The sequence below is a fragment of the Amyelois transitella genome, chromosome 14 (genome assembly GCF_032362555.1).
Source record: "Amyelois transitella isolate CPQ chromosome 14, ilAmyTran1.1, whole genome shotgun sequence".
NCBI classification, from domain to species: domain Eukaryota; kingdom Metazoa; phylum Arthropoda; class Insecta; order Lepidoptera; family Pyralidae; genus Amyelois; species Amyelois transitella.
Genome location: NC_083517.1, coordinates 1,040,748 through 1,066,945, shown reverse-complemented (window position 1 = coordinate 1,066,945; position 26,198 = coordinate 1,040,748). Strand labels below are relative to the sequence as shown.

The following is a 26,198-nucleotide window of genomic DNA, read 5'->3' as shown; positions in this document are numbered from 1 at the left end:
TAGGATTATTTTTGTAGGCGATGGGCTAGCAACCTGTCACTAGTTCAATTCTATCATAATGCTACCTACAGCTGAACGTGGCCCTTTCAGCCGTTACAACACTGTGTGCTCTGTCTAACCCGCAAGGAATATAGACGTGATTATTTGTATGTGTATAAAACTATGGACACGATGAATTCGGTGAGTGTTAGAAAAAAAGGATTAAAACTTACATACATACATACATATAATCACGTCTATATACCTTGCGGGGCAGATAGAGCTGACAGTCTTTAAAAACTGATAGGTCACGTTCAGCTGTTTGGCTAAATGATAGAATTGAGATTCAAAATAGTGACAAAATTAAAACTACCATAGGAAAATTGAATTATTTATTTCTTACATATTTAAAGTAAGGGACTTAATAATTAACCACGACATTCTCACCTCAGTTTATTTACATTAAAATTACGTATAAAATCAATCACAAGATCAACAGAACAAGAAACAATTGCATTGAATTTTGCAATGTATCAACAAAAGGTATATAAAAATAATTCAAACAACCATAATTTCAACGTCTTTTCACTTTTAACGTAACTATTTAGAAGTAAAATTTCTACTTGGTTCTACTTACTTTTATTTTTGATCGACTATTCGACATTAATAACGTATTTTAAAAGAACGCTCCACTTAATTCCACTGACAAGTGTTATCTCTTAAATTTAAGACGATAAGGTATAATTTTAAACAAAATAATTCATAAATTTATCTAATAAGAGTACCTATGTGATCATTCTGATCACCACTCCTTATAAAATGGTCCTTTGAGAGATCATTATATCCTTGAGAAATATAAACAACGTGAAAAACACACTCTCTTCTCTCGTCCCTTTTTATACCTTCCCTTTATGACGAAGCAAAAAAGAGGGTAATGATTTTGATATGTATGTATTTAACTACGAGAGCCATTGTAATGGGAACTACATACATACATACATATAGTCACGTCTATATCCCTTGCGGGGGAGACCGAGCCAATAGTCCCGAAAAAGACTGAATGGCCACGTGAATGGATGAATGAATGAATGAACGAAAGAACGAAAGAACGAAAGAACGAAAGAACGAACGAACTTATAATGAATAAATGAATGAATGGATGGATAAATGAATGAATGTGACAAATTTGGGGATCGCTGGAGAAAACGTCACTTTAAAAAAAAAAAAGAAGACCTATAATATAATTCTCTACGCCCCCAATTTTGTTTCGAGTTGGTTTTCCACATTGTTTACACATCCGTGATCCAGACAGACAGACAGACAGATGTTTCAATTGATCGGCGTGGATGATTCCCTGGCGGTGATGCCGTCTGCTCGGAGGCGGGAGAGCAGAGACTTGTACACTACTGGTGAGAACGGGAGAACCACACCTCGCTCTTGGATCTCACCTGATGGAGGAAGGTATAGTCAAAAAAAATACAGGCATGATTTGTTAAACCGCCCAATTGTATGTAAAGTGTCTTTTATTGGTAAGCTTTTGCCGTGTTGTTCACAGCACTTAAGAATAGACTCCACCATGTAATAAGAATAGACCACTCTCGATCTCGATCTCTTTCTCATGGATGTAGTTAAAGGCGATTAAGGGGATCACGCTTAAATCCTCAACTCGTTAAAGGTGATTAAGGGGATCCTCAAATCATTGGGAGTTCGGGCTGCGCCCTTTAGTCATGATCCTGAATTAAGTCAAGTTTTCGCATGAAGCGTCTCCCGCTTGATCTCCGAAACCTGGTAAATAGTTGTATTGGATGATTGTGTCCATTCTCTGAGTACGACATCCGTGAGTTATATGTATATATGAGACAAATTACACAGGTTGAGTTAGCCTCGAAGTAAGTTCTGAACTTGTGTTACGAGATACTAATTCAATGATACTTTATTTTATAATAAACACTTATACATGTATAAACATCCATAATCCAAGCCAATTAGAAAGAGTTCGTTTCTCATCATGTCCTTGCCGGGATTCGAACCCTGGCTCCAGTGTCACAGACAAGCGCAGTACCGCTGCGCCATAGAGATCTAGTAGGTCCTATTTCGAAATGGCAGAAACCACTCGTATATTTATTCGGAAGTGGCAGCAACCAAACGACACATAGAGTGAAGTGGACGAGAATTATTTTCAAAATCGGATACAAGGTGCAACTCACACCCTATTAATTTGTATTCCATATGAAATTGTAAATCGTGTGTAGCAAATCAAATAAATGAATTATCTATCTATCTATCAAGGTAGCACTTATTGACGTCACATCACTTAAATCTAATTATAACCACCACCGCTTCCAAACTAGAAGTAGAAGAATCAATACACATACCGTCCAGCAGCATCTTGGCGGCGATGGCGGTGGGAAGCCCCACGGTGCGCGCCATGGCGGTGTGGCGCGCGGGCTCCCCCCGCACCGTCATGGTGACCTCGCGCCGTTCGCGCCGCCCGTCGCTCCACGTCACGCCCAGCTCGTGGCGGAGCACCACGAAGTCCGTCTCGTCTTCAGCTGTTACATACATATTATTACATCTATATCCCTTACTAGGGTAGATAGAGACAACAGTCTTGAAAAGACTGAAGGCTCACCCCCAGCTCGTGGCGGAGAACCACGAAGTCCGTCTCGTCTTCAGCTGTTACATGCATATCATCACGTCTATATCCCTTACTAGGGTAGATAAAGCCAATAGACTTTGAAAGACTGAAAGGCCACGTTCAGCTGTTTGGTTTTGTGATGGAATTGAGATTCAAATAGTGACAGGTTGCTAGCCCATCGCCTAAAAGAAGAATCCCAAGTTTATAAGCCTATCCCTTAGTCGCCTTTTGCGACACCTGTTCCAATATGTAAAGGCTGCTGTAGGATGTCTCTTCGGTTTGATGACATTTAAAGAAACTGCAGTGAAGCTAGCAAAAGACTACACTTGTGTTGGAGTAGGAGATTGTTTTCATGAAGAAGTATACAAATATATAACACTTTTAGAAAAATATAGATATAATGACAAAAGAACCACTAGATCTGCTTTTCCAGACCTCCAAAGAGATATAACCAGCAACAGCAACTCCCTGAGCGTAATGATCGTCTTTATCATCCTATGTCTTACCCAACTGCAACCTCTTCCCCAGATAATGGCTGACAGTGTCCAGCGGCGTGTTGCACTTGACCACGAGGTCCTCGCTGAAGAGCCCGAGCGACTCGAGCGCGGCTGCGCCTGCGCTGCCCACGCGCTCCGCTACACGAGTACGTAAGTTTTCGTAGAAGATCGTTGTGTCCAAAAGGCCTAGTAGCTCGCATGCGAATTGGCGCTGTGGACGAAAAGGATGGATAATAACAATGTTTGTAAGGTTCTTTTTTAGGTCAAGTCCTATTTTAAATTCATTAAACGACGTGGTGACGAACATTGAAATTCTGTTCTGTCTAGAATTTTGGCGATTAAAGCGTGTCTTGCAGGCTTAATAGCTCACATTTGAATTAGCGCTGTGAACGAAATGAAATTACGAGTTTTGTTTTTGCTAATTCTATCGTAGCGTTCACAAACAATTGAAGTTCTATTACGTCTGGAATTCCAGCGTGTCAATCAGACCTAACTTGTAAATGATTTAGCCTAAAGAAAGAAAAGAAAAGCTTCAACCGCGTCGACGGAATTATAACACCGGTTCACCATTCATCATGGACTATGGTCCGTCAACCTGGTCAAAACATCAGGAAAGTACGGTATGTTCGCGTATTAAGACCAAAAAATTTACAATGCTGAACAATTTTAATGTCAGTTAATTCAGCGAACACGTCGTGAGGAAACCTGCATATTCAGGCAACTGGATGTGTAACCATGATCGATCCAATACGGGTAAGTTTACCTGCGAAGGTTGCGGAGGTCAGACGGGAGTCGCTTCGTGTAAAAACCTGACTCAACCAATCCAGGATCCATGGTTAAAGGCATACCCCGGGCTCTTCTGCAGAGTGGTGAGGATGCAACCGGGACTAAAGCCAGGAGGAAGAGTTGTTTAAAAACCAGAGAAATATAATATATTCACGTTAATGTAAAAAAGTGTCAGGCGGTTGTAGTGGGAAGTGCCTATCAAATAAATAATTTAGACCTCAATAGTACGCCGCCTCTGATGTTCGACAGCACTCCGATACCTTTTAGTCCGACTGTCAAAGACCTCGGTCTTCTTATTGATTCAAACCTTTGCTGGAACCCATATGTCGTTGAGCTCAGTCGAAAGGTCTACGGGTCCCTACATTACCTGCAACGTCTTAAACATTTTCTTCCCGTCAAAACTAAGGTAATGCTGGCGCAAACACTTGTTATACCCATTATTGATTATGCTGATGTGTGTTGTTTGGATCTAACTGAAGAACAACTTAATAAGCTTGAACGTCTTCTCAATAACTGCATCAGATTTATTTTCTGTCTTCGTAAGTATGACCATGTCTCTGAATTCCGTTCTCAGCTTAAGTGGCTGCCCATCCGACAACGTAGGAATCTTCATATTCTTTGTCAACTTTATAATATTCTTAATAATCCCCTAGCTCCAGATTATCTTAGATCCGAATTTCAACTTTTAAGTTCCACCCATGAAAGAATCCTACGTTCCTCTAACAGGTTGACCCTTGCAACACCTTTTCACCGTACAGGTTTCTATTCAAATTCTTTCGCTGCTACAGCTGTCAGACTTTGGAATGCACTTCCCGATTCCGTTCAAGCTTCTCTGAGCCGCGCCAGTTTTAAGTCGCACGTGGTCCAGTTGTTTCTGGCTCAGTCATGAGAGAGTAAATAATCTCTGTATGTAATCTGCTGCAAATATATATATGTATATATATATTTATATATGTATGTATGTGTAGTTTATGGGTATATATATGTATATATTAAGTATAGGTTTATAGTATAAATGGTATAGTAAGTATGTTTATTATAAATTTTTATTATCACCCACACAAAGGTTCTCTGCTTAACCCAATGGTAGACTGTTAGATAATGCTATTAGCATTAAGTCCGCCTATTGTACTTTACAAATTGTAATTGTTACAATAAAGAATAAATAAATAAATAAATAAATAAATATACGATATCATTGTTATCATGAATCGACCGCCGATCCTTAGCTTCGGGGAATAAAGATTTGTTTCATTGTTTTCATTGTACGTATGTCCGTGATGAATACCCGGGCACCCCCGGAAGATCAGCACTGGCCGTGTAGCATATTGTTTACAGCCAGCATTATGCTGAGGGGGTACCCTTTCGGGAGCACCATACTACTACATGTTTGTTTTTGTACATATTTTTGTTTCCATTTTTGTCTTTTTGTTATGATGTTCTTTGAATAAATTCTTTTTTACTTTTACTTTTAAAGATGTTCTTTCCTGAAATACATAACTTACCCAAGTAATCTTTGGCCCCTCTGGATGGAGTGACGGATGAGGATTGGGGTCGATGTAGCCGAACAGTTGCATGGCTTTCATTGTGTCCCCGAAACCTAAAAAAAAACACATTAATATATATTGCTGATAAACGCTCAGAAAATATATAACAATTTAAAAATATTACCAAACGAGACAGTTAGAAAATTTTTATGGTGACTTCGCTTACGTCACACGCCATCAGCCAATCATTGTGAGAAAGCGATGCGCTCAACCAATAGCAGCGAAGAGTCTATGGCGTCATTTCAAATGGCACAGGCAACGAGCCACTCACGTGTTCTAAATTGTGATAGAGAAGATATAACGGATTGGAGCATAAATATAGCTTTCGGCCCAACGTCGTCTGACACGCGGTTCCCCAGGCATCACACCAAGCCTCGCAGAAGATCTTTACTTTAGTGGTGGTCTAGAAAGAACTATCGCACTCGCTACACCTTTATCAAAGCATTTTGTTTAAGGCTTTGTTTTATAAAAATATGATGATAGTAAGCATAAAAATAGGTCTAGGAAGGCTATCTAGCATCTAACTCTATATATATCTAGTATCTACCATAATTATAATGGCAAATATTGTCTATTTAGTTTTGAAAATAGACCATTTAGTTGACTTTCTATATATGGTAGGTAAACATCGGTAACTAAAGAACTCTTTGAGTAGAGCAATGAGTTTCACATCATAGATATAATATCTGCACCATCTGAAAGTTAAGCTGACGTATCTTTTTGCCAGGTTTCATCACAATCGGTCTGGTTTACTCCTATATTAAAGTCAAGAACACAAAAACAATACAAATCTTTCTCTTTAGAGTAGAATATATATTTGATTCTTCTGTGAGGCGATGCCCTAGCAAAATCTGTCACTATTTGAATCTCAATTCCATCATCAGGCCAAACAGCTGAGCGTGGTCTTTCAATCTTTCGGGTCTGTTGTCTCTGTCCACCCCGCAAGGGATGTACACGTGATTGTATGTATGTATGTAGATCCTTGACTCCCTTACCTCTATACCTCAAAGTTCCCCTGAACATAGTATGGGCGTCCTCAATGCCGTACAATGAGGAGTACATAGTGCTGTCCCTATTGGGGTACCCCTCGAACGCGAACCCTGGCAGGAAGTCCAGCTCCCGAGCCACTGACATCAGCTCCCCACCACCCAGGACTTCGACGATCTGATGGTAAAACGTTAAGAAATATATACATACAAACATACTTACATGCGGGGTAGACATAGCCAATGGTCTTGAAAAAACTGATAGGCCACGTTCAGCTGTTTGGCTCAATGATAGAATTGAGATTCAAATAGTGACAGGTTGCTAGCACATCGCTTAAAAGAAGAATGCCAAGTTTATAACCCTATTCCTCAGTCACCTCTTACGACATCTGTTGGGACGAGATGGAGTGGTCCTATTTTTGTTATTGGTACCTGGAACCGCACGTCACGATAATTTTATATCTATATTTCTGTAGTACATTATTTAAAGACCCCCCCTCCCCCTACTATTCGCTCACCTGCCCTCTGCTCAGATATTTAGCTCCGGAGATAGTGTTGAGTAGGACGCCGCGTGGACTCCACGAGAACTTGTAGCGCAACGCGTTATCACTGAACTCTGGCGCAGGTAGACCTGCGCACAAAGTTGGTATTTCAGCCAATTTTCTTGATCGAATAACTTTTGCCAAAAGAAAAATTGCCTCCAATCGATATCTTGCTTTTTTTTGAAGTTGGTAGAATTTTGTAAAAGCTTCTCTTAAGTGTAAGTAATACTTTCCTTAAAATCGTATCGAAACCGGTTCAGCGAAATGCGACATAATAGCGGAACAACATACATATATACCTATATATATATAACATAGAATTATAAATATATATATTTATAGCTCTTAATTTGAAGGCGGTTAAAATAATCTTTGCACAACTTCAACCGCGTGATTTAAAAAGCTTTAGAAACTGACAGCTTCAAATCCAATTGGTACCACCTAACATAATGATGACAGAGAATTCTTACCTCCACAGTATGACACGAAGGAATCAACTCTCCCGCCGTGGCTTTGAATGTCGTGGATGCACTCCAAAGCCAGGAGGTGGTCGATGCCAGGGTCCAGCCCTACTTCATTGAGGATCGTCACACCTTTTTCTTTGGCACTGGAAGTGAAACAAATCCGAAATGAATCAGGTCATGATCAGATTCTTGACTCGGAAAAAAGATTCTTTTGTTTTACTTAGTAATCTAGTTCCTTCATTGTTTGCCGGTTGACTGGAAGAGATCCCTTCATGGGATAAGTCCACCATTGCAAGTGATTTGTTTCTTTTATAACCATGTACAATTAACGTTAATTATAATTAATATTAGTTTAAATTATTTTATTAGTTATATTTATTATTAGTACTTTTCTGATTAATTATAAACAATTGTATGTAATATTTGAAAAATAAATGTTCTCTTATAGGGTGTTGTTTCTCAAAACAAAACAAGGAATTAACTAAGCGTCCTCCAACACGCATTATTTTATTACCATGTACTATTTCTTGTTACTGTGTAAATTTATGTGCATTAAAGATATAACAAACAAACAAAAATTATGCTCATCATTGTATTAGAACTTCATTCAGCTGTACCATCCCTGGGCTCCCGTACAATGGCAATACAGGAAGAAGTTATTCAATTTTTAAATTTCAATTTTTTTTAATTTTTAATTCATAAATTCAATTAAGTTATGGTGGCACGAAGCGACTTTCGTGTGACTATCAAGACTCAATATTAAAGCAAAATTACTAAAGGACATCGTTTTAAGTCAAAGTGATTAGAATAGAATAGAATAGAATAGATTTATTTTCAAAATTGGATACAAGGTATCGCTTATTGACGTCACATAACTTAAATCTAATTATAACTACGACCGCTTCCAAAGCGCATGTGTAGAAGAAGTGGCGGAACAAACTACACTGCAGCATTTTCATAGGACGTCAATTTACAAATATAGATCTCTTAAATCTAAATCGTGGACGAATGCACATTGTCTACATTAAAAAACATGTATGAATGTAGAACTGATTATTTCTTTAATAATCTGAATGCACTACATAATTAGTTCTAATACTAACGCATCATGCAGCTCCTATACATCAGGCCCGACATATGAAGCTCCATGAAGATCATAAGAAAGTATGTAGATGACCAAACGAGCTCGTAATACTCATATACTTATATTTCAATAGATTTCTAGTCAGTTCTGACAATGGAGAATCTAGGAACCCTAGCGGCCAGTACTTCACTTTATGAACGTGCGACAGATAATGGATGAACTCTTCTCACAAAAAAAGGGTACCAACAAAAGGGTCTGTTGTGGAATGCTATCCTCAAAAGCAGTAAACATGATGTTCTGATACTCACGCATCATGCAACTCCTGTACTTCAGGCCTGACATAGGAAGCCGTCACCATATGAGAGCCAGTACTGACACAGACTCTTGCTACAGCTCCATGAAGATCATTAGGAAGTATGTAGATGACCAGACGAGCTCGTGAACTGACAGTGCTTCGCTTTCTGAAGGTGCGACTAAGTTTAGATCAACTCTTCTCAAAACAAAAGGGTCTGCCGTGGAAAGCTTTAATTATCCTAATAATTATAATGTTATACTCACGCATCATGCAACTCCTGAACTTCAGGCCTGACATAGGAAGCCGTCACCATATGTGAACCAGTACTGACACAGGCTCTGGCCACAGCTCCGTGCAAATCGTAAGGCAGCAAGGAGATGACCAGACGAGCTCTCGACGCTAAGGACTTGAGGGCTCCCTCGTCGTTGGCCTGGAAGTATTCTGCGCGGACGCCGTAACGGTGGGCGAGTTCATCGGCCTCTTCTTGGACTTGTGATGCTGTAAATGTCTTGAGGTTAATTTGGGGACAGATACTGTTACTGGTTAGGTTACCGTGTGGATTCCGATACTTTAGAATGGATCAAGTCCATATCTTTCCCATGGATGTCGTAAAAGGAATAGGTTTAACTTGGAATTCGTCTTGCAGACAGCCTAGACTAATCCCTGTCACTATTTGAATCTAAATTCCATCTTCTAGCTATACAGCTGAACGTGTTCTTTCAGTCTTTTTAAGATTGTTGGCTTCTGATTTTATAATAAATACTTATATAGAAAAACATCCAAGACCCTGACCAATCAGAAAAAATCATTTCTCATCATGCCCTGGCCGGGATTCGAACCCGGCACCTAACGTGTCGCAGACAAGCGCACGACCGCTGCGCCACAGAGGCCGTCAAAGAACAATGATATAGAACAGTATCATACCGACAGTGACGGCCACGTTCTTGTCCCGGGCGAGGTACTCCACCACTGGCGCGGCCACCAGCCCGCTGCCCAGCACCACCACTGGCGTCTGCTGCTCACACCCGTCCACCTTGTGACGAGATCGTCTGGAGAAAAATGGATATTTCAAAGACCACGATTAAGTTCTGAATCCCTGGTTCTCTGAAAAGGATGAAAACGAAGAGGCATGTTGGATAATAACTATTTTCCCACTTTGCATAAAGACCGATTATGATTGGAAAACAAGTATACAAGATAGATTCTCCTTTTAGGTAATGAGCTAGCAACCTGTCACTATTTGAATCTCAATTCCATCATTGATCAATTCATCAATTTCATCGTTCAACTGTATGGCTTTACAGCCGAATGTGGCCCTTCAGCCTTTTCAAGACTGTTGGCTCTGTCTCACCCACAAGCGAATAGACGTGATTACATGTATTTATGCGTGTATGATGAGATAAACTTGAGACAGACATTGAGGAATAAATATAGATACTTATTTGGTAGAAATTAGAAAAATAACAAATTCAATATACTTATTTGGTAGAAAAATAACTTACGTGTTCGCCATACGCAACTCGTTAATGTACTCAAATGGAGCTGTCAACTTTCCATTACTTGTTATTATAGCCTGGGAGAACACAAAAAACAATATTTGATAAGAAACAAATTAAAAAAAAAACAAATAAAACGTCAAGACATGTAAAAAAAAATAATGTCAGATATAACTTCACATTTATTCCTTTAGCTTGGTATTACTTTTTAGATTCAAACCAATTCTACTATTAAAAATATATTATAATAAACACTATACTTTGATAATTTTATTAGACAAATAATAACTATCTTATCAGCTATGTTTGTGCATTTGTGACGTAAGTACCTACTTGCTTCTTACTCTTCTTTAGTGCCGTGTGGTTCCCGGCACTAAAGAATAGGACCACTCCATCTCTTTGCTATGAATTTCGTAAAAAGCGACTAAGGGATAGGCTAATAAATTTGAGATTGAGATTGTAGTCGATGGGCTATCAACCTGTCACTATATAATTCTCTTTCTATTATAAAGCCATACAGCTGAATGTGACCTCATCTTATATATAATATTCTCGTTTCGGGTACTCTTGACCTGACCCTTTGCCAGGACGTCCTTAATTTGATCTAGATACGTTCGTCTAGGCCTTCCCACTCCGACCTTTCCCTCCACACTCTTCTTGTATATCTGCTTAGTCAACCTGCTTTCATTCATCCTCTCCACATGACCGAACCATCTTAACTCGTACTGTACACAAAAGTATAGAAAAGTCAGCAGATCTCCGAGCATGGTAGCTAAGTCGGGAACATACCAACAAGTCCGGCCGTTAGAAACTGCACATTAATTAATACATACATATAGTCACGTCTATATCCCTTGCGGGGTAGACAGAGCCAACAATCTTGAAAAGACTGAATGGCCACGTTCTGCTAATTGGCTTAATGATAGAATTGAGATTCAAATAGTGACAGGTTGCTAGCCCATCGCCTAAAGAAGAATCCCAAGTTTGTAAGCCTAACCCTTAGTCGCCTTTTACGACATCCATGGGAAAGAGATGGAGTGGTCCTATTCTTTTTTGTATTCGTGCCGGGAACCACACGGCACTTTAATTACATAATAATGAATAAATATATTTATTTAAATACTTATTTATTATTATTTAATTAATGTTTTAATTATACTTGTGTTACGAGATACTAACTCAAAGATACTATATTTTATAGGTAATAAATAGGTACTTATATAGAAAAACAACCAAGACCCAGAGCAATCAGAGAAAGTTCGCATCCATATTGCACTGACCGGGATTCGAACCCGGGACCTCTGGTGTCACAGACAAGCGTACCTATTATCGCTGCGCCACAGAGGCAGTCAAATTAATTACAGTTAGGTAGATATATAGACGTAGAAATCTTACCCCTTGCACGACCGGCGTAAAGTTATGCTCTTCAAGAGGCCTAGTGGCGTCTGATCTCATGATGTCTTCAGCGTAAGGAAACAGCAGGTCTCCGAAGAAGTCTGTGGACTCCCGTGGTAGCTGAGTAGGCATATTGTCGATGGAGCACACTAATACGCCTGGCCCCTTGAAACTGTTAGTGAACACAAAGAAGAAAGGATAGAATAACTGTTAAATACAACACGATTTCATTTACAACATGAGATTACTTATGCTGTGAATTCGATAGAGAATATTCAAGCCTTTTATGAACGGTTGACATTTATTTGTCCAAGGTGAGGTAGTGAAGGAAGTTAATGAAGTAAACCTTAAAAATTTTGGTCAATATCTTCAGCATTTTCACAGCATGTCTCTGTCTGTGTATTTTTAATGCTCTTAGGCTCCAAACTTTAAAACCAATACTTTCAATAGGAGATAATGTCTGCATCAAAATTCTGAGTTGGTATGTCTGTCTTAGTTGTGTAACACACTGAATATGTGGGTAGAAGATACAACATATGTCTTCCTCATTTCTTTGTCATAAGGTTATCAGGGGAGAGTCCAGAAGACTGGACTCTCCCTGATGTACATCTCATAGGTGGATTGGACCTGGGGCCAATCCACCTATGAGATATTCGATTACAAATAGCTGTCCTCACCTCTTAGTGTCCTTGTTCCGATCAGCGTCGTAAAGGCAGAAAGGTGTGTCTATGGTGGTGCACTCGTTCATGAACTCGATGGAGCCTCCAGGGTCCGCAGAGATGTCGCATATCGCCAGCATCCTAGTGAAACGGTTAAAGTCGATGATACATACATTCATTTGTTAGGAGGGGTAGGCAGGAGGCCCACTTGCCACGATCTCTGCATACTTCCTTCGCTACATCCACATTCATATCTCTCTTCATGCAAGCTCGGCGGTTTCGGGTAAAGTCGATGATTATAAAAAAAAATTTGGGAGATCTATATATCAGATTAGCAGAACAGAACTCATAATTTGTTTTTACATTTCTGTCTGTATGTTTGTTGTCGCAAATAGCAAAAACATTGCTCCGGTTTGAGTGCGGTTTTCTTAGATGTGTTAAGTCCAACTCACAAAATGGTATACAAAAGAATATCCCCCTATCCCTATAAGTGGCAACACACTTGCTTTTTTTGTCCAGTTTACGTCCGATGAAAATGCTGCAGTGTAATTTGTTCCGCCGCTTCTTCTACACATGCGCTTTGGAAGCGGTGGTAGTTATAATTAGATTTAATTAAAGTGACGTCAATAAGTGATACCGTGTATCCAATTTTGATAATAAACCTACATACATACATAAAATCACGCCTCTTTCCCGTAGGAGTAGGCAGAGACCTAAAAAAATTAAAAATTAATAAAGAGAAAATAAACCTATTCTATTCTATTCAGTGAACTTTTACGACGTACGAAGTCGCAGGCAATAGCTCTTACATAGTTTAAGGCAATTGACAGTTTAAGAGTAGACCATCAGTAAGTACGAAGTTGCAGGCTATGCTCTTACATAGTTTAAGGCCATTGACAGTTTGAAGACCATCAGTTAGACACACCTGTGGGGCAACGCTGGAGCCCCGATACTCCTGGGCAGCCAGGGGGTGTGGGAGGGCAGCAGCAGGTGTTTAGCGTCAGGGATCGTCAGCAGCTTGGGGCTGTCCACCGCCCAGTAGATGCAGTTCACCAGCACTGACGTGTAGGGTGCGATCTGGATAAATCAACAGCAACCTGTCACTATTTGAATCTCAATTTTATCATTTACTAGCGACCCGCCCCGGCTTCGCACGGGTGCAAAATTCGGAAAAAATTATACATAAAATCCTTCCTCTTGAATGAAGTGAACTCTACCTGTTACAAAAAACCGCATCAAAATCCGTTGCGTAATTTTAAAGATTTAAGCATACAGACAAACAGACTAAAATAGCGACTTTGTTTTATACTATGTAATGATACTAATATTATAAAGCTGAAGAGATTGTTTGTTTGTTTGAACGCGCTTATCTCAGGAACTACTGGTTCGAATTGAAAAATTCTTTTTGTGTTGAATAGACCATTTATCGAGGAAGGCTTTAGGCTATATAACATCACGCTGAAACTATGAGGAGTGAAGAAATAATTGAAAATGTGAAAAAATCGGGGAAAATTATTCATCCTTGAGGGCTTCAATGATGCCCAAAATAACTATTCCAAGCGGACGAAGTCGCGGGCACAGCTAGTTAATACATACAGATGATCGTGGTCTTTCGGCCTTTTCAAGGCTGTCGATTGGTTGTTGCTCTAACCCGCAATGTAGACGTGCTAATTATGTATGTATGTAACATTACTCTATATATAGGCAGGTATATAAAGAGCTCTCCATCGAGAACTCTTCCTGCAGTTCTAAAATAAGTCCACTACTTCCTTTGCCAACACACATATACGTAGGTAGGTCCTAATTATTTATTTTTCTTTTGCTGTTGAATTCGAAAATTATCCCGAGGATTGTTAAAAATAAATGCATTTAAAAGCTAACACCGGTTTACAATATGACTTTGGGGACTAGGTGTATACTCAAATATTAATACGAAGATACTGAAGAGACCTTTAAGAGTTATTTTAATTGAAGAAACCATTAAACCGAATAATATAATTAAACAGTGACATCGATTTCTATTATTTACTATAGAATTTCTTTTATTTATGCGATTCCTAGACGCTTAAGTACATATTGTACTCTTCATGAATATACGATTTAATTCACTGTTATTTTATTTATATATATAGGCTTATAAACTTGGGATTCTTCTTTTAGGCGATGGGCTAGCAACCCGTCACTATTTGAATCTCAATTCTATCATTAAGTCAAACAGCTGAACGTGGTCTATCAGTCTTTTCAAGACTGTTGGCTCTGTCTACCCCGTAAGGAATAAAGACGTGATCATATGTATGTATGTATGTTATTTTATTTAAAATGATATTCGAATGTCGAACGTCACAAATTATTATTTTTTATCAACAAACAGGGAAATTTTATCGATTAAGATTTAAATTAATCGCATATAAACAAAAAAGTCGTAAACAGAACGTATGATTATAGATAAATTAATGATAATATTAAAGTGGGTGGTGGCTTTGGTTTCCATGTAAACACAACTAATGCAAATAACAATGATAACAATAATCTAAATCAGTGCTTATCAAATAAACATGGTTTTTCTGTTTACAATTTCCGGCGTAGATTAGTAAGTGAATAATAAATAATTATACAAATCACACAAACTGAGTTGAGCAAAATAAAAAAAATAAAGGCCACTTACAGAATTGATAGGGTTTCCATGCGGACGAAGTCGCGGGCGGCCTCTAGTCCTACTACTATTATAAAGGCGAAAGTTTGTATGGATGTATGGATGTTTGTTACTCTTTCACGCAAAAACTACTGAACCGATTACCATGAAATTTGGTATGTAGGTAGCTGAAGACCCAGAATAACACATAGGCTACTTTTTATCCCAGAGTTCCCGCGGGATTGATAGGGTTTCCATGCGGACGAAGTCGCGGGCGGCCTCTAGTTATGAATAAAGCTAATAGGAATATAATACAAAGCTTGGTGGTGTATGAACTTCACGGAATACTTATACAATATAAAAGTGAGATTATACCAAAGAAAATAAAAATAATATCACATTTATCATTTATTTATTCACTACAAGCACACGCGCGTTTTGGAATTCAATTTATTTAAAAATCTGGATAGAAAAATAAGAAAAGAACCGATTTTAAGTGAAGGAAAGTTTGCGGCTGACTGAATCACGTTATAGAAATTAATTTTATAAAAATCTAAAATTATTATATTAATTCTACATACATACATACATATGGTCACGTCTATATCCCTTGCGGGGTAGACAGAGCCAACAGGCTTGAATAGCCTGACTGGCCACGTCAACTTATGGCTTAATGATAGAATTGAGATTCAAATAGTGACAGGTTGCTAGCCCATCGCCTAAGTAAGAATCCCATGTTTGTAAGCCTATCCCTTAGTCGTCTTTTACGACATCCATGAGAAAGATAAGGAGTGGTGAATAGGAATTCTTTTTGTATTGGTGCCGGGAACCACACGGCACTTTGACATTAATTCTTACTTACCGTTTGTGCAAAAGTAGATATATATCGCTCGGGGTGTTCCTCGTACTCCATGTTGTCATACCCTCCGCCATTCTTCCGCACCAGGTGGTGGCGCCTGCGCACCTCACAGCCGTATATTTTGTTCGGACCTTGAACATGGAACGTTAATTTTTAATTTATTCAGCCAGCATTATTCTTAGTTATTATCGGGATAGGCTTATAAACTTGGGATTCCTCTTTTAGGCGATGGGCTAGCAACCTGTCACTATTTGAATCTCAATACAATAATTAAGCCAAATAGCTGAACGTGGGATAACCCCACAAGGAATATAGACGTGACCATATGTATGTATATATGAATTATCAGTATTTTTTTTTATGTTATTTAATACATGTTTTTTACTCAATAAAATTTTTTTTTATTTACCTTACTTTACTTTATTTGTGTGTTATTGACTTTAAACAGCCTGATGGTAAGCAAGACGAGATCTGAGATGGTTTATGTAAGCGCTAATTTTAATAATCTCGTAGTTATCAGAGTCAGTCAGATGCGTGATCATACTTAAAGAAAAGGCATCTCTAAAATTAAAAAAGTAATTTTTTTTATTAATGATTGAAGGATACTCCATATCGCTTAACAATTGTCAAATCTTTTGGTTTCAGAACATTGGTTGACGTCAAATAAATTACTTAAAACTAAGTTTACTGCCGTGCCGTGTGGTTTCCGGCACCAATACAAAAAAGAATAGGACCACTCCATCTCTTTCCCATGGATGTCGTAATAAGCGACTAAGGGATAGGCTTATAAAATTGCGATCCTTTTTTTAGGCGATAGGCTAGAGACCTGTCACTATTTGGATCTCAATTCCATCATTAAGCCGAACAGCTGAACGTGGCCATTCAGTCTTTTCGGGACTATTGGCTCTGTCTACCCCATAAGGGATATAGATGTGACTACATGTATGTATGTGTTTGTATTACATAATATGACCATTTTTCTTGGGGTGGAGGGTTGATAACCTGAGATACAGGACTAGTCCTAGTTCAGGTGTCAATCCGCCATAATTTTATAGAAGAAGGTAGGTACTGTTTTATTAGCCTAACACCTAAATAAGAATAAAAATTGTTAATGTACCAATTGTCTTAGAATTAAGTTTTTTATATTGTTCTATTTAACTGTAATTGATTATGGTGAGCAATAAACTTATCCTACTACTATTATAAAGGCGAAAGTTTGTATGGATGTATGGATGTTTGTTACTCTTTCATGCAAAAACTACTGAACCGATTACCATGAAATTTGGTATGTAGGTAGCTGAAGACCCAGAATAACACATAGGCTTTTTATCCCAGAGTTCCCGCGGGATTGATAGGGTTTCCATGCGGACGAAGTCGCGGGCGGCCTCTAGTATTATATATTTAAGTTTACTGCCGCTTCCAAGGCGTCAGTGCAAAAGAAGCGGCAACAAGAATAGTTTATTGAATATACCCACTCCCGTGCTCGGCAACCTTCCTCAGCATCTCCGGGGGGACGTACTCGTGAGGAAGTTCCTGGAAGATCTCCTGGCTACCCTGAATAATTATAAAACTATCACCATAATATTCTATCATCATTCTAATGAATGTTTAATAACTAATTTAACCATTATAAATCAGGATAATATAGGACACACTCATCGAAATTTTTTGATTTTTTTTTTTATAATTGTCTCGTGTAGAGAGTTCTTTATTATATACCATATTATATTCTGTATCATATTCCATATCATATACCATATCATATTGCATATCATATTGCATATCATATTCCATATAATATTCCATATCATATCTAAAATATTTAAACGGGCAATTCTTGTATATATATAATCAGGATCTCGGAAACGGCTCCAACGATTTTCATGAAAGTTACAGATTAGGGGCTTTTCGGCTCAAGAAATCGATTTATCAAGGTCCTAGGTTCGAGAAAACCTCGGTTCCCAAGATATATAAACATTTTAAAAACCGCGTTTTAAGAAACTATATCAGCGCCATCTCTGGTAAACCGAGCAAAGCTCGGTCAACCGGGTACTTCCACATCATATTCCATATTATATCCTATTCGCACCTGTGACACGTTCCCAGATCCTGTGAATATGAACGTCAGCGGTCCCAACGACCTGGGCATCATGCCGAGGGCCACCTCGTAGCCGGCGTCGCGGATGGCCTGCCGCGCCATGCTGGAGTTGCGGTAGTTGTGGGCGGGGCCGATGTGCTACACCATACAAACATACATACAAACATACATACATACATTCATATAGTCGTGTGGTACCCGGCACCATTACAAAAAAGAATAGGACCACTCCATCTCTTTCCCACGGATGTCGTAAAAGGCGACTAAGGGATAGGCTTGTAAACTTGGGATTCCTCTTTTAGGCGATGGGCTAGCAACCTGTCACTATTTGAATCTCAATTCTATCACTAAGCCAAACAGCTGAGCGTGGCCTATCAATATTTTCAAGACTGGTGGCTCTGTCTACCCCGCTAGGGATAAAGACGTGATCATATGTATGTATGTAGTCACGTCTATATTTCTTGCGGGGTAGAGCCAACAGTCTTGAAAAGATTGAAAGGTCACGTTCGGCTTTATGATGGAATTGAGATTCAAATAGTGACAGGTTGCTAGCACATCGCCTATAAGAGGAATGACAAGTTTTTACGCATCACCATTAATCGCCTTTTACGACATCCGTGGAAAGAAATGGAGTGGTTCTATTATAAAACGCCGGGAAATATACGGCACTAATAATTTCTAGATTTTTTTAAAAATAATACAGGTTATTAAAACGCGCTCGTAAATTCTTAGTCACCTTTTTTTTTTTTTATTTTACTAGGTGACCACGGATCATAGTCCGAGATGCCGAAAAACATAAGTCCAAAAAATTACGTTTTAGTTTATATAAGTGTTACACCAAAACGGGTGGAACCGTCGTAGCGCTGCTACGAGATCATAGCAAGGTTCTACGACGTCGTACCAAGGTTCTACGAGATCGTAGCAAGGTTCTACGACGTCGTAGCAAGGTTCTACGAGATCGTAGCAAGGTGCTACGAATCAGATATTTTGTGGCAAAGCTCAAAGATCATTTTTATTCACTAATTAAAATTGGTACTACAATAAACTTAGTTACCATGAACGGTGTGTGGTGCCCCAAGGCCAGGAGTCTGAGGCCCAAGCCATGCAGTATGTTGATCATTCCCGCCACTCCTGCGTACTTCCCAAACGCAACCACACGGTTACCGGCATCGTCCATTAGTTTCTCATAATCTATTAGACGGATGTTCTGAAATATAACGTTGAATTGATATTGAATCATCTTTATGGGATTTAGTTGTAACAGTTACGAGTACTACACTCCTTTAAAATTTTTAATCGGAAAAATTTTCATTAAATGCTGGATGAATTGTAGTTCGATTTTTTTTTAAATGCCGCGTGTAAGTACTTAAACATTGTTAAAAATAAAATATTTTGTTATTCATACCGTGAAATGTAATGATGAAATGTAAAAATTATGTCTGAGAGCTAGACTTAGGACACATCTTTAAAAAATATTTCTTTGTTAGAACATGAACTCCTTACCAGAAGACTAAACTTAAATATATTAAATTTTTTTATGTATGTGGCCAGTAACATCGTCGTTCATTTTGCAAATGAAATACCTAGGTAAAGAGTATATAATTTGCACATAACCTCTTTGCTAATAATTTAAAAAGATCACCTTTTTAATTCTAATTTTACAGTAAGGGCAACAATACCTTAGCTAAAATGGCATCCAACATCGGCATATTGGTTTCTTGAGCCTTGATGGTATGTGAGAAGAAGCAGTACGTCTTGTTGGGTATGAGCAGGTCTACGGGCGTCTGCTTGACCCCGAATATCACGCTGGCCTCGCTGATGTCTTCCTGGACTATGGCACCAGCGTTTATGTAAGACTGTAAAAGATATGTGACTTTTACCTAAACTTTGTAGCTGATTATTTGTCGAAACTAATGTAAATCACTAACATACATACATACATAAAATCACGCCTCTTTCCCGGAGGGTAGGCAGAGACTATCTCTTTCCACTTGCCACGATCTCTGCATATTTCCTTCGCTTCATCCACATTCATAACTCTCTTCATGCAGGCTAAATCACTAACATTGTAGAAAAATATATATTTATGTATATATTATATATATACGGGACAAATTACACTGATTGAGTCAGCCTCGAAGTAAATTCGAGACTTGTGTTACGAGATACCAACTCAACGACACTACGCAAAAATAATGTTTCAATTCGAACCAGTATTTCCTGAGATTAGCGCGTTCAAACAAACAAACTCTTCAGCTTTATAATATAGATTTACCTGCATAGGGTACGCTCTCCGGTTGGAGGGCTGCACAATGACCTTGACTCCCTGGCGCACCAGCTTGCTCACGTTGATGGGCGAGAATGGAGCCCTGCGCTCCCATACTGACTGGTCTTCCCGTCTTATTGCTATAACTCGTTGGTTCTGGAAACAATCCGTTCTCCTTTACTAGATAATATAATAATAGGTATATAATTTTATGAGTTTTATTAATGTAATTTTATGAATTTAATTAATTACTATTAGTACTGACATAGTTTTAAGTTTACTAACATATTATGAGTCCTGGTTACTTAAATAAATACTATTTCATTCATTCATTCATAATATTAACTCTGTCAGACCCAATGCTTGACTGGTTGATAATGCTTTAAGCATTAAGTTCGCCAAATGTGCTATATCAAATATATAGCACATTTGGCACATTTTATTTTGTGCAATGAACTTTAAATAAATAAAATAAATGCGACAGTCTGACTGCCTGTTGTTTAGATACGATTTTGGTCGTATCTCTTGGTTAGACATGTAACATTTTTATCGTCACTTACTATCACTTAAGATGGAAGACAAATGCCTAATCCAATATAGAATAATAAAAAAATGGCAGAAAAAATGAGTGAGTGCTAAAATATAAGAATAGTGATTCTTAGTAAACTAATCTTACTAAAATTCTTACGACACTATTCTTACGGCAAGAAACTTCGGACAAAAACTAGCAACAAAGCATAATTCATAGTTGTAAAAGGGGGGACGTTCCAACAATACGTATCTTGATCAAATTTGGGGCAATCTGGGGGAAGTTGGATCAAGAGAAGCCTTGAACGACCAGCTTCATGTAGAGGTGTGAATGTGGATAGAAGCAAAAGAAGTTTGCAGGCCGTGTGGTTCCTGACACCAATATAAAAAAGAATAGGACCACTCCATCTCTTTACGATATCGTAAAGGTGGCTTAGGAATAGGCTTATAAACTTGGGATTTTTCTTTTAGGCGAAGGGCTAGCAACATGTCACTATTTGAAGCTTAATTCTATTAAGCTGAACGTGGTCTATTAGCCTTTCTAGACTTTTGGATCTGACTGCACCGCAAGTGATATAGACGTGATTATATGAATGAATGAAGTAAACAGGCATTGTAGCAAGTGTACTGATGAAGTTTCTGCCTAGTGCATTGCTCTATGGAAGGTTTTATTGTCGCTACATTTTTAATCGTATTTGATGCTGATTTATATGGTTCTTTCCGTTTGATTTTTACTAACAATGGATTATAAGGTAAAAGCTCCTAATACGGCGGTAGTCGAAATCGCTTCCAATTACGGTGGTATTTATATTTCTTCGTTTTATTCCTGTTCTATTCAGTGTAAGTACATCATAACGCAAATGTGTTATTCTAAATTTATTACGGCACGACTTAACTAACATTTGCAACTACAACACATTGGCAACACAACAAAATCAATCAGTTTGTGTCACGGCATCGACGGGACAGGTGTTTTCATACAAACGCGGAACAACAAAAGTAAGCACACTAATATTTACAAAGGCAATTTTTCGTATTAATAGGCCGTTCAAGTTTGTTTATGAATAACTTATAGCATTTCCCTACTTTTAAATTTTTAAATTAAATAGCTTGTTTCACGTTTGTAACTCAGTTTTTACCCAAAAAATAAGAAATAAAATACCGCCGTAATAGGATACGAATTTTATAGACTAATCCTAACTCGGTGGTATAACTCCGTAATAGGAAAAATACTGATAAAATTTAATTGTTTATAACTTTCAAATTATTAAGTTTTTGAATTAGTTAAAAGTTCAATTGAAATAATTATTAATCTCATAAATTAATAACCATATTCTGAGGTATGTGTTCTCAATTAGAAATCTAGTTAAATAATAAAACTGTTGAGTACAAAATGTTAGTTTCTTAGGAGGGGTAAAAATTGAGAGGTGTGTTTTAATTTATCACAAATAATATCCTGTGTATAACTGTTACTTCAGTTTTACACATCTTAGCCACAAAATAGTTGTCGTTTGATTAAAAATTTACACTCTTTTGTTAATCGGAATTTTGATGGGTCAGAATTAGGATTATTAAAAACACGAGTAGTTTTCCTAATACGGTGGTAGTTATTTCCAGGTAACTCTGTATTAGGTAATATGGTTTCCTATTATGGCTTTATTAATTAAACAGAAAATCACAAGATTTTAGGGTTTCGTAAATAAATAAAAAAATCGTCTTTTTTCTGATTCTTATTTTTTATAAATGTTTTTTTTTTTTTGTAAAATCAAAAACATTGAAATAATTAAATATTTTAATATCAATTAATGCAATCTACGTAATTGTTCTTTTCATTTTTTCATAGCTCAATTCAGGCAGCAGTGGCAGCGGGCAGCATTGACGCAAGTTTTAAAAGAGTTTTAAACTTTATTTTCATTATTTTATAGACCAGTAATCGCTCGAAAAAATAAAACTGTTGGTGACTGATGCGGCGTCGGTTGCTGACGACAGCCAGCAGTTTTGAAGCGAAGCTAGTCTAGTAGCGAACGTTTAAAATTCTTCCGAAGCTGTAAATGCTCTTCGGGCTGCTGTCGACCACTGTAACTGCAGCCTGAATTGACCCTAAACTTTACTTAGGTATCTTATATTAAGTTCACTTACCATTACTAAAGTGATTATTTTTTAATATGTAAAACTTTTAGTTACAGTTTACTATCCTCTGCGGAGTGTTAGTTTTTGAAAGACTGATGTTATAAATATTTCATTATTGTTACTTTTTGTTCCTCTACTTGTTGATTTTTGAAAGATTTTAGATGATTGTTATTGTTCGTCATTATTTATTAGCCAAAGTAACTAATTGTAATAAAAAATAAAACTTAATTCCTAAATGAACCTGCATTTTTTTATATTGTTAAATCCGTGAAAGCTGTACACACGCGTGTAGAATACACTAAATAATAATATATACATATATATACTTTAAATAAATAATATACTTTAAATTCAAAGTCGTCTTTAATTTCATTAAAGTGAAATAATGTAATTAAATAGTCAATGAACGAAAAACTTACAATAAAGGTACTTACACATTTCTATTATTGTTATACATATTATTTGTACGGAACCTAAATTAATGTACTTCCTGACCCTCCGTATTAGGAGCCGTCTACCGCAGTATTAGGCTCTGACCAAAATCATACCTCCGTATTAGGGAAAATCGACCTGCCTTTTTAAATATTTTTTTTAAATAAGAAATCGCATGAAAGGATACTTAGACTCAACAGCAATACAAAATTTAAATTCCATTTTAGATAATAATTTTGTTTGGAACCTTTAAAAATACTTACTTATGCTTATTTTTGCTTCTTACTTTCAAATGTTGCGAAATACCTCCGTAATAGGTGCTTTTACCTTAATGGATATTAACATGTCGACCCTTAACCTTTCTACTGGGCCGTTATCTTTTTTGAAAAGATAAAAGTCTTATCACTATATTTTACCATAGACCATATACTACTTAAGTGTTAAAACAATCAGTAAGTCAAGATTTTAATAGTTTTCGTTGGAATATCCGAATGATCCAATTGTAACTTTCTTGTTTTATTGCTAGAACGAATTTAGAATTTTTTTTAACAATGTGTGGTTTCTGATACACTAAAAAAGGACCACTCAATCTTTCCCATTGATATGATAGAAGGCGACTAAGGGATGAGCACATTCGTCTTCCATACAGGTTTGGTAGCGAAATGAAGGAAATTGTGTTGATCACAAAAGTCAGTCAAAGGAAAGGCTTCTTAATTGTGATTTTTAAGCACTCGCTCTTACCCTGTGTAATAAAAATTTGAATTCAGTCCTAAGTCCGCTAGCTGAACCTTTCAGTAGGTACTTTAAGACTGTTGGCTCCGTCCAACCCGGGAATAAAGATGGTTTATTTATGATCGATAATGTAGTATGTATGTTGTTTAAACAAAAAAATAGGTTGGTATCACGTAAATATTATCAGACATTAGTAATCATAATGTTGTTATGGCTACAATAATTACACCACGTGTCATGATGAACAACAAAGAATGAAGTTCTTAACACCTTTATCGAAGGTAATCTTATCAAGGACATGAACTTGAAAATTGTCATACTCATTAAGCAAACAAAGTTTCGTAAACAAATATTTTTTTTCTTTTTTAGTAGATTTTTATAGACATAGGTGACGTGTGGTCCCTGGCACCAATAAAAAAAAGAATAGGACCTCTCCATCTCGTTCCCATGGATATCGTAAAAGGCGACTAAGGGATAGGCTTATAAACTTGGGATTCTTTTAGGCGATGGGCTAGCAACCTGTCACTATCTGAATCTCAATTCCATCATAAAGCCAAACAGCTGAACGTGGCCTATAAGTTTTTTCAAGACTGTTGGCTCTGTCTACCCCGCCAGGGATATAGACGTGATTATATGTATGTTTGTATGTTTTATAGGCATATCTACTTATATATTAATTGGCAACACTTTCTCAAACAATTTATTTGTTCACTTTTATGTAGATCATTTCTTTTTTTATATACCTACATATAGTTTGTACCATTATTTAGAAGTTAAAATAAGACTTCTTTGAGATATAAATGGTTGAATTAAGAGTACCTACCTATAAAATATTAAAATGGACAAAAATCCTTGATACCGGTATGTTGCACATAGATAATTTATATTTCATTACAATTTTCTGAAACTTTAAAGTTGTATCAGATACAAGGAAAATGGATATGTTTTGTGAGACAAGAAATATTTGAATATTAATTAATTAAATGATCTCTTTCGCGTACCCATGCTAGGTATCTTAAATTATTTGATTTGTAGAAATACTTTAAAGTATTTGTGTATAAATGCCTTTTTTCCTTTAGGTACCTATGAATTTAATTTGTGAAATTAATGTTTGACGTCAATATGGACGTTGTATTAGAGTAATTTACCATTAGGTCCGTCTATTGTAATTATTAAAATTGTAAATGTTACAATGAAAAATAAATAAAATAAGTAAATAAATACATCACGTTTTTATTTCTTACAAGGAAGACAGTATATTTGTATTCTTTCCGATTTTGTAACTTTCTAGTACACTTCATTTTTACCTTTGCACTTTATATCTTGAGGTAGGTTGTCATTCCTTAGTTTCCATACATATATAAAGACTCTTTTTAAAGTATCTTAAAATCTTTACATTTTACAAACAGTTGTTTAAAAAATAGGGTTAAATATAACTTTCTCCACCTCATGCTTAAGACAAACAAAAAAAAATTAAACTTACCTTCGCAGTGGAGTAATTAACAAACTTAAACAATCGACTCTTCGTCCGAAGAGCCGCCGTTTTGTGTAACATATTTAAGTACCAATTTTTTAATTTAATTAATTGTTTAACAAAATATAATCTCGCAATGGTGATAAGGCGAGAAATGAGAGCTCGTAAGAACCGTCTCTTGTTACTAATTCTCCCGACTGAATCAATCGTCCACGTTTATCATTAGTGATAGTGATTTAATATGACCGAGAATGGGCGTAGCTAGATACGGGCTAACCGCTATTTAAAGGATGGGCAGCTGGGGGTAGCTGCGAAGCTCGCTCTCATTCGTAAGAAGACAGATACATGGTTGATGAAAAAACTGAATCACCCAATCTACGATATATGGTCAAAGGCATACCCCTGACTCCTCTCCAGAGTAATGAAGATGTAACCGCGACTGAAGCCAGGAGGAAGATGAATAATGGCTTTTGATGTTCCGCTTTCAACATGTTCAAATTAAAACCTATTTTACCTCCAGTGATAACATGGAAAGGAGTGATGCTAAGCTTAGGTAAATTATGCTGAAATAGATACGGAAGAACGGAATCTACTAGTGAGGGCAGGTGGGCCACGTCTGTTATATGCATCCCTAATAGAAAGATATTGGATCGGGATGTCTGTAAGGAGGGAGCTTTTT

General features: G+C 37.2%; 1 protein-coding gene across 2 annotated transcripts; it reads right to left on the bottom strand.

Annotated features, from left to right (window-relative positions):
• Positions 1–356: 356 nt before the first annotated feature.
• LOC106129177 (alpha-aminoadipic semialdehyde synthase, mitochondrial) lies at positions 357–25,736 on the bottom strand. 2 transcript variants are annotated; one of them, XM_060947915.1, is made up of 20 exons: positions 25,529–25,736; positions 20,233–20,379; positions 19,637–19,813; positions 19,012–19,164; positions 17,949–18,095; positions 17,335–17,413; positions 15,863–15,990; positions 13,294–13,445; positions 12,387–12,509; positions 11,710–11,881; positions 10,321–10,391; positions 9,743–9,867; positions 9,082–9,316; positions 7,446–7,582; positions 6,952–7,064; positions 6,443–6,611; positions 5,406–5,500; positions 3,124–3,325; positions 2,355–2,531; positions 357–1,427 (listed from the first exon to the last, which is right to left on the bottom strand). In XM_060947915.1, exons 1-20 carry the CDS (start codon positions 25,598–25,600, stop codon positions 1,309–1,311), a joined length of 2,793 nt encoding a protein of 930 aa, XP_060803898.1. In that variant the 5' UTR covers positions 25,601–25,736; the 3' UTR covers positions 357–1,308. The 2 variants fall into 2 exon arrangements, with proteins under 2 accessions (XP_060803898.1, XP_060803899.1); XM_060947916.1 differs by lacking the exons at positions 357–1,427; positions 2,355–2,531 and adding an exon at positions 2,538–2,655.
• Between the last annotated feature and the right edge of the window lie 462 nt (positions 25,737–26,198).